Source organism: Gossypium hirsutum, chromosome A13 (assembly GCF_007990345.1).
Source record: "Gossypium hirsutum isolate 1008001.06 chromosome A13, Gossypium_hirsutum_v2.1, whole genome shotgun sequence".
NCBI classification, from domain to species: domain Eukaryota; kingdom Viridiplantae; phylum Streptophyta; class Magnoliopsida; order Malvales; family Malvaceae; genus Gossypium; species Gossypium hirsutum.
Window position 1 is genome coordinate 98,108,675 of NC_053436.1, and position 9,864 is coordinate 98,118,538.

Below are 9,864 nucleotides of genomic sequence, written 5' to 3' on the forward strand. Positions count from 1 at the left end.
GATTTGATGTGTGTTAAAAGGAAAAGACAAATTTTATTAAAATCTAGGAAGATTATAAGTTGCTCATGTATGAGATATAATTGCGGAATCAGAAAATTTTTTGGGTGGAAATTAAATTATATATTTTTATGATAGTAAAAAGGTAATTTTTCTATTTTAATAGTTTACATCTTTATAATTTTTAAAAGATTCAATTAAAGTTTTATTATTTTAAGGGGTCAAAGTATAATTTTATCATTATTAATTTAAAATTTAATAAATTATAAAAGACCTAAATAAAAAATTTTCTATTTTAGGGGGACCAAAGCCCTGCCAACCCTGTTAGATATGTTTAAATTTTCATCTAACTATCTTAAATATGCTCTACATTAAATTCAAGTTAATTTTTAATGTTTGAGTTGTTGGATAATTTAACAAAAAAGGATTTAATTTATTAAATAGTATTTTAAAAATTCAACTAAGACACTTTAAAGTTTAGAGTCAGAATCTAAAATTTGAAAACTCGATAAAATTAATTTTTAAATTTAATTAGTAAAAGAGATGTAGTTGCAAAACCCTTATGTTAAAAAATAGAAAACAAAAATGGAATGTGTTCTGACATATATCCAAGTTGCAATTTAAAAATAATAGTAAGTTAAGTTTGTAGATGTTGAAAACAGTATTTGCAAAAATTCATTGGATTTCAATACAAGTAACTTTGAGTCCTAAGTTAACTGGAAATAAATAAATAAAACAAATCATTCAAGCATTACATGAATTTTTGTGCCACATTTCTCTGCTTATGTAAATGAGGAATGTTGTATTAACTAACACTTATAACTTCCAAATGATGAATGAAAGATAAATAATATTTTATGATAAATTGATGGTAAAAGATGTTTATTGTCTTAAGTGTAACTTAGATTCGAGTCGCACTAATCGTATTTGTTATTTAAGCTTTGTCATGTTATTATAATTCATCAAGTAAATAATATTTCATTAAGATGTTTGGTGGTTGAAAATTGCAATATATATTACTTTTTTACCATCAGTCAGAAATTTTTGTTGGAAGGTCAGGATAAAAATAAAAAATTATTAGGGGTCAGACCTGTAAATTTTATGGTAAAGAGTTAAATTGAGTTGATAGTTTTTAAAGGATCTAAAATTGCAATATACTCTTCTTCTTCTTTTTTTTTTATCCAAGTCGGGTAAGGCCTTTGTTTGCCCCTGATTAAAACGTAATGTTATTTATGTGATCTTACTTTTTAATATATTTAATATTGATTTTTTCCCTACTTTTAGCATATAATTTATTTTTTTGTTCGGTTAAAAAAATAAAAAACAATATAAATTGATTTCATCAAATTTTAAAAAATTAACTTGAATTATATAACTTATAAGATTTCATCAAAATAACTTTTGATATGGTTCGTAGCCTTGCAGAAAATTTCATATAAATTAAGAAAAAAAAGAAACTTACTCCATAAACAAAAACTTATTAAAAACTAATTTGAACAAAATTTTAACAATTTTTATTTTTATTTGTTAAGTAATATATATTTTATTGAGAATAGATTATACAAGTACAAGCTATACAAAATCTAGGTGCTTCAATATGTTTAAACCAATCACAATAGTAATAGATATTTTAAAATCAAAGAAAGCAATAGGAAAAGAAATTCAATACGTTGAAAGCAACCTCAATATTAGTAAAATATTTAAAATTTTATGTTGTGGAGCCACCCATATATACAATGAGAAAATAAAAATAAAAATAGAGAATAATAAACATAAAAAGTTACATGGAAATTTTCTTCAAGAAAAAGACAAAAACCCACAAGCAAGGGAGACTTCACTAAATGAGGAAAAAAAACTCGAAAAAGTACAAGATGAAGATAATCTCAACAAATAAACCCTAAATTCTGGAAGAACAAACTACTCCAGGTAAAACTCGAAATTCTCCAAAACTCACAAAACTCTCTCAATCTAAAAAATATAAAGATCATTATTTTAGGTTAAAACAGCTCTTTTTATAGGCTAAATTCATAAATTAAATATGACTGAAATAACCTGGACTAATCAGAGTTTACCTAAGAAACAATAGCATAATTTAACTAGGAGAAGAAACCCAATTTATATAGGTAACATGTCACCAAGTCATATGCACCTCGTTGGGACCTCGTTCTTCTTGTCCTTGGGACATGGCCAATCTTCTTGTTGGGACGTCGTGGTCATCTCGTCACAATTTCGACTTGTAAATACGAGGCACACTCCATATTTTAAAAATAAAGAAAAAGTTAAAATTCATTTCAAATTATGTGAATGTAAAATAAAACAATATTAATGTTTAAAACAAGTCTAAGGAGGAGGAGGAGGAAACAATGTACATAATCTAGTATATAATAATTAAAAAGATAATGTTATTAAATTTTATTTTAGATTTTTTAACGTTATCAATTATTTTTAAAAGAATAATATTTGATGTATTGTAGGTGCATAAATTCCATGCATCATCAACGAATAATAATACGACACATCATATTAAATTAAATAAAAGAATTTGGAGAACTTGTAAATAAATACTAATAATTTTAGTTAAATATAATTAAATATTAATTATAACTATTATGAATAAATAATAATTTTCGAATTTAAAATCTTAGGTCTAAAGATTTAGGATTTATGATTTTAACATTTAGTTATAAATTTTTTTATTTTATTTAATGACAAGATATCATATTATTACTTATTATAATGCATCAACGTATTAAATATTCTCTCGGTTTTTAAACATGAAAAAATCAAATCAAAGTGGTTAAAAGTATTGGAGAAAGAAAGCAGTTATGCACTGATGAATTCAAATCCCAGATGTACGGTGATTTTTTACATGCAAATTAACTTTTCTATTTTTATGGCTATATTATATCGACCAGCTTTGTTGATTCAAATAGCCAAAAGAAAAAAAAAAAAGGAGAGCAGAGTTGCTATGTTTGTATTAAGTACATGCAGCAAATTACTTTTTATCAATATTTTCTAATTTAGACGTGTCATCGAATCGGTTAAGTCTTCATTCATTAATTCTACTAGTCTAATTAATTCTATTAAAAATTTAAAAAATTCAAAAATTCTAATTTAATTGATATTTTAATTTATTCAATCGGTTCATATTAATTCTCAATCTAATTAATTTAAAGTTATTTTTCGAATCAATCTCTTAATTGATTATTGATCTAACTGATCTAATTCAAATAACATTCCTTTTTATGTTATATTATAGGACAGAGGGGGGACAGGGGAGTGGGACGGGAGAGAAGAGAAGGGGATATTTATCTATTTAATTAATATTAATTATTTTATTTAATTATTTTTTCTTTTCAATTTTTTTAGTAAATTAGGTTTTTTTTAATGACACCTTTCCCTCTTTAATGGGTTTTTTTAATTGATATAACGGTGGGGGGTCAATATTCGTCATAGAAATAAAGTTTAGATATATGACTCGGCCAAAAAATAATTTAGGTACTTAACTCAAATAAATAGTATTTTTTAAGAACCTTTTATAAAATTAAGCCAATTTTAAAAATTAAAAAAAAACTTAACAAAAATATTTAAAACTTCATCTTTTCTATAAAATGCATAAAATATTTATAAATAAATGAGTATATATTTTTTCTTATTTTCTAACATGAAATTTATTTATTAAAATAATAACTTTATAAGTAAAAATATTTAAGGGGAAAACCATGAAGAAAACTTATGTAAATTCAATTTTTCCATTTTTTTTTCAACATTAATGACCATCATATTCAGATTGTTTTCTAGAATGAGTTTGTTGTGTTTGAAGTTGTGCTTGAGGGCAGACATTAGAAGCGCCCATGGGTCAAGTTTGGGTTGGGGTTAAGCATGATATTAACAAATTTTATATTTTCCCAAGTCAGACTAGACTCGAAATATGAGCCTAAAATTTTACCCAAATTCGTCCATATTTGCAAAAGATTACTCCAAGCTCATTTTAGGTACACTCATATTATTTTTAATTTTTAATATTATTTTAATTTAATATTTTTTATATATTCATCTTAACATTATTTTAATGTTTATATTAAAGTAGTATTATATATTTAATAAAGGTTTATTTTTTTAATGTGTTACAAATTACATGAAAATAAAAATAATATAATGTAAAGTATTATAAACTTAAAAACGAGTCAAGTCAGGCAGGGCTCAAGCCTTTAATGTTTAAACCCAAGCTTGACCTATATTTTAAATGAGCCCAATTTTTTATCCAATCCCAATTTTTGGGCCTGAATGGGTAGCCTAGCCCATAAACAGGTTTAGCAGGCATACTTAAGGATATATAGGCGAGGATTAGGTCTTGGAAACCCAATAGGTGGAAGATTATGCCAGCAACTCCACAACAAATTTCTAGTTCGATGGTGCAATAATGGAGGATTTGGAAATATAGAAGTTCAAAGTTTGAATCTAGTTTAAGTCTTGTTTGTGGGTTTTTAAAAAATATATATTTTATTTATAAAGTATTATTTTAATAAAAATATTTAATGTCAAAAAAAGAGAAAAATAAGTATTCATTTATTTATGATTTGTATACATTTTTATAAAACCTTATATAATTTATTGACAAATGAACTTTTAAATAATTTTATTTTTTGAATTTTTAAGAAGTAAGACTAAATTGATAAAATGTATAAGGTTGAGAGTTAAATTTGTTAAATTTTTAGAATTAAGATTAAATTAATAGAATCTGTAAACAATGGAGGTTTAAATTTATTATTATGCTAATAAAGAAAAGGCCATTAGTAATTATTTATGGAGGAGCGACCAAAATATTAAAATTTGATAACATTATTAACTAACATAAAAAATTTTAAACTTAAATAACCAAAATAGTTGAATAGCTATTTTTACAATTTACCTTATATTATATTACTTAATCGCATTCTATGTGTTTTTAAGAAAGCAACTCTTGAATCAGTACTTATTTGCTGATAGGATGAGGTCATGTGCTCAACCAATGTTTAGTCCTATGCTTTTTTTTTTTAAGAATTAATTATATAGACATCTTCAAACTATGAACCTCATTTTAAATTAGTCGTTAACTATTAAAATATTCTAATTAAAATTTTAAACTATCAATGTTATATTAATAAGGTTATTCTATTATTAAAATAATTAATTTAATCATTAAATTAAATGTTATATTTCATGTGGCATAATTTAAAATGGAAAATTTAAAGAAAAATGAATTTCGTGCAAATAAATGTTGTAAAAATTTTGGTTTTGAAGTTTTCAAAGCTTTTATAGAAGCTTTATCATCCACTCTCTCTTTTTTCAGTTTTACTTTATTTTAGTTTTAACTTATAGAAGTAATGTGATAATGTTTTACTTTTCTTTAAAATTTTCATTTTAAATTATGCAACACAAGATTTGATGTTTCATTTAATGGTTAAATTAATAATTTTAATAATAAAAGAACTTGATTGATATAATATCAATAGTTTGAAGATATAATTAGAATTTTTTAAAGTTTAAAGAGGAAATTAGAATGAATGTCATACTTTGGGAATATCTGGTGCAATTAACTTTTTTTTTGTAAAAAAAAACTCTTAAAAAGAATATTAGACTTCGATTGATTTCAAGAAATAGATGTACTTTTTATTCTCGTTTTTGTTTTTTTGTTTTTTATTTTCATTTTTGCTTAAAAAGTAGAAGGTTTGAGCAAAAATACAGATACAAAAAATGGATTTGGATAAAAAATAAGTGATCATTTTCTAAATGGGTCGGGCATCGAGTAGGATTTGTTAGCCCGAGCTTGGCCAAATAAACTATTTGGTTGCTATTTTGCTACAATCTCGCTATTATATTGCTATTATTTTATTGTTATTATTTAGATATTGTATAACTCTTGTTTTATTGTTAATTTTGCTTGTATTTTGGAGATATTTGCTTGTTAAGTTGCAATTATCTTAGTGTTATTTAAGGATAAACATTTTTTTGAATGTATTTTCAATTTATTGAAAAATATTTATTTTAATATTTTTAATACATTTGATATATTATATTTTTAATACATTTGATATATTATATTTTTAAATTTATTTTTATATAAAAAATAATCTGAAAGAAATTAATACGAATGGGCTGAATTGAATTTGAATTTAACAATTTTAATTTGACTTAAGTTTAGGTAGAATTTTAAGTTCTTTTTTAGGGTTGATTCGAAACCAAACAAAAAAAAACATACCTAAAATTTTACATAGATCCAATCCATTATTAAGTTTAATTAAAGTGACTAAAATTTTACAACCAAACTCAATTCCGAGTAAAAGTAAAAAAAAAAATATATATATATATATTTTCATTTTTATCTACCATTAGCTAAGTTATGCTTATCATTTAAAATTTTTAATTAACTGAAATTATCTGTAAACCTTTTTTTTTGGTAAGCCATTAAATTAGAAATCCCATAAAATCCTTACATTTATGCTCTAAATCCTCATTTTGCAAACTATTAAATTAAAAATCTCCCCCCAATAATCTTCTAAAATAACTTTACATTTATACTATGAACTCCCTTTTTCCAGAGCATTAAATTAAAAATCCCATAAAAAAATTTGAATTTAGATTTTCATTTTTCATTTTACCACCATAACAATGACGAAATGGAAAAAGTGCAAATATTATCCAAACTTTGTGACATAAATAAATACAATAGAACACTTTTGTACCCACAAATATTTTTTTTCCCTATAAAATAAATAAATAGATAGAAACAATTAAACAAAGAAATCAGTATATAAATAAGTATTAGCAGGGTGAGCCATTGCTCCCCTGACTCAAAACTCTCTATCTCTGTCTCTCTCTCTTTTTTTTTAACTCAGTCCTTATTTTCTCTTTTCCAGTTGTAGAGAGTTAATCCAACCGTCCAAATGGGAGTTTGGGTGGATGCCAATTCTCTTATTTCATCATCTTTTTACCTGCTGGTTTTGTGCCTTATCTGCAGCCGCAATGGAAATGCTGCTGCTGCAAATGGCTGCGATTTGTTTACAGGCAGGTGGGTTTTGGATCCATCTTACCCTCTTTACAAAGCCTCAGCTTGCCCCTTCATTCAGAAAGAGTTCAGCTGCCAAAAGAACGGCCGCCAGGATCTGGTTTACACTCAATATCGATGGCAACCTCTTGGTTGCACACTCACTAGGTACCCCCTTCCTATTCTCTCAATCTTGAACTGTTTCTAGCAAAGGGAATGAAAAGCAAAAGAAAAAAGGGTTAATCACGGTTTGGTTGATGTATAATTTTGAATCTTTAGCCTCCATTAAAAGTAGGCATTGTCTCCAATAGGTCGGAAAATAAAAGGGTATGGGGTCTCAACTTTCTGTTTTTACTCCTTTTTATTACATGCCAGTTTGCATCCAGTTATCAGGCTCATTAATGTTATTTGGATTTTTTTTTTTAAATTTGATAATTTGTACATTACTTAGATTCCTGACATTTATATTATAATACTTTGAATATGTTTAAAAAAAAATTAAACGCATTTGAAATTATTAATCTGATGATTCCCACCATTCACCGTATGGTACATATGCTGTTGTCGTGCTGGCCACTTGCCATTGGTTGACATTGTTTTAATATTAATATTTTTAATTAACATCAACCTTTTTTGTAAAACTTAAATTTGTTCAAAAATCTTAAATTTTAAATTGTATTTAATATTTTCCATTTTCGTTACATTTTTAGTGTTTTATTTTCCACACTGAAATCTTTTGCTTTTGCTGATAAAATTTCCCAAAATGGTTAGTATTTTTTCAAAATTTCATGATTTTTATAAATATACTAACCCAATAGATATAAATTTAATAAAAAAAAAAGAAAATCATTTTCTTCCTAAAACGACTTCAAATTCAATTTTAGATATCATGTGAACTAATCTTACTTCCAAAGCGCGTGGGATATGTCGCTTTCCTAGTGTTTTGGTGGAGGAGATTGTAACAAGTGATTGGTTATGCTTTTCCACACTCTTTATTGGCGCGTGTACATGTGTCTTGTCCAAAAAACTAAAAATAATTGCCATAGATTCTTTAGCTCGTGGGAATGGAGAGTTTCGTAATGTCGCCCTCAGGGGATCGGCGGTGGGATGTCTTTTCTCTATTCCCTTTTCTGCCCTTGTTGCTTTCTTCTTATACCTTCTCTACCATTTAAAAAGAGAGAGTCTAATTTGCTTATAGTCCCTGTACTCTTTAGAAATTTGAAATTTAGTCCCTTTTCTGGATACCATACGTTTTGAGGGATGTTGCTGATACATGTGATAAATTGTACTGATTTGTTAAATATTTTTGTAGATTTAATGGTTTGAAGTTGCTAGAAAAGTTTAGAGGGAAGAGCATAATTTTTGTGGGAGATTCACTAAGTCTAAATCAATGGCAATCATTGACATGCATGCTTCACTATGCAGTTCCCAGTGCCCAATTCAACATTTCTAGAGTTGGAGATGTCACCACATTCGAATTCTTGGTACGTGATTTTATTAATTTCAGTTTAAGCTACCTTTCATTTTCTTAATAATTTATGAGTTAAAAAGACACATGTATTGTTAAGTTACAATCAATGGTGGTCCTGTTATTGTCCATTTTCTTACGCCAAAAAGAAAAAAAAAACAAAAAACTTTTATGTGGTAGTTAATTAAATATGAAACATGTGACATACAACTCAGGCAATTAAAAAAAATGCAGGATTATGAAGTAAAAGTAATGGTAGATCGAAGTGTGTATCTGGTAGATGTAGTGATGGAAAAGATAGGTAGGGTGTTAAAGCTTGATTCCATTCAAGGAGGAAAGCTATGGAAAGGAATCGACATGCTTATCTTCAATACTTGGCATTGGTGGAACCGTCGTGGTCCTACTCAACCGTGGGATTATATTGAGGTAGGCGGCGTGATTAAGAAAGATATGGATCGAATGCAAGCTTTTGAAATAGCTCTCAACACTTGGGCCGGATGGGTTGATGCCAACATCGATCCTTCTAAATCTCTCCTATTCTTCCAAGGAATTTCCCCCTCTCATTACAAGTAAGCTTTCAAAGTCTACTTCATGCCCTTTATTTGATTAAGTCGAGTACTTATGTGTCATAAATTTGGTTATGGCAGTGGAACTTTATGGGGTGAACCAAAAGCAAAGAATTGTGTAGGGCAGAAGCAGCCATTGCTTGGCACAACATATCCAGGAGGGTTACCACCAGCAGTGGATGTGGTAAAGAAGGTGTTAAGCAAAATGAAAAAGCCAGTGAAGTTGCTTGACATAACACTGCTGTCATTGCTACACAAAGATGGGCATCCATCAATGTATGGGCTTGGAGGATCTACTGGAATGGATTGCAGCCATTGGTGTCTAGCGGGAGTTCCAGATACATGGAACGAGCTTCTTTACAATCTTATTCTTTGATATCATTCATTGTTTTAACATCAAAATATAATAAAATGTCTCAACCAATAATCAAATACATTATTTGATTCTTATATCATATATGCCATTGATAAGATGAATAATTAATTTAGACAAATGATTAAAATTATCATATTGGGTTCATTGCTTCATCTATTTTGGGCTTTTTCATTATTTGAATATCACATCCAAAGGCCATTATCGTGACTCAAATTTACAATAACAATAAAGATACACAAATCCCTTAATTTAGATGATTTTTGCAATTAATTCATATCCTACCTTTGTATAAATTTCCTTATCTATAATACAATTATTATTTTTTAAATGTAAACTAGCTGGACCATTTATTGAAAAGGGGAAAGTAAACAGAACAACAACAGTTACAAAATCAAATAAATAAATTAAAAAACCAAACAATAGCGAAAAT

At 26.9% G+C, this 9,864-nt stretch overlaps 1 protein-coding gene across 2 annotated transcripts; it reads left to right on the top strand.

Moving 5' to 3' along the window:
* The first annotated feature begins 6,777 nt into the window (after positions 1-6,777).
* LOC107895313 (protein trichome birefringence-like 41) lies at positions 6,778-9,492 on the top strand. Of its 2 annotated transcripts, none has more exons than XM_016820621.2 (4): positions 6,778-7,192; positions 8,337-8,508; positions 8,727-9,061; positions 9,140-9,492. In XM_016820621.2, the coding sequence occupies exons 1-4, from the start codon at positions 6,924-6,926 to the stop codon at positions 9,432-9,434; spliced, it is 1,071 nt and encodes a 356-aa protein (XP_016676110.1). In that variant the 5' UTR covers positions 6,778-6,923; the 3' UTR covers positions 9,435-9,492. The 2 variants fall into 2 exon arrangements, with proteins under 2 accessions (XP_016676110.1, XP_040941312.1); XM_041085378.1 differs by having other exon boundaries at positions 6,782-7,192; positions 8,450-8,508.
* The last annotated feature ends 372 nt before the right edge of the window (positions 9,493-9,864 follow it).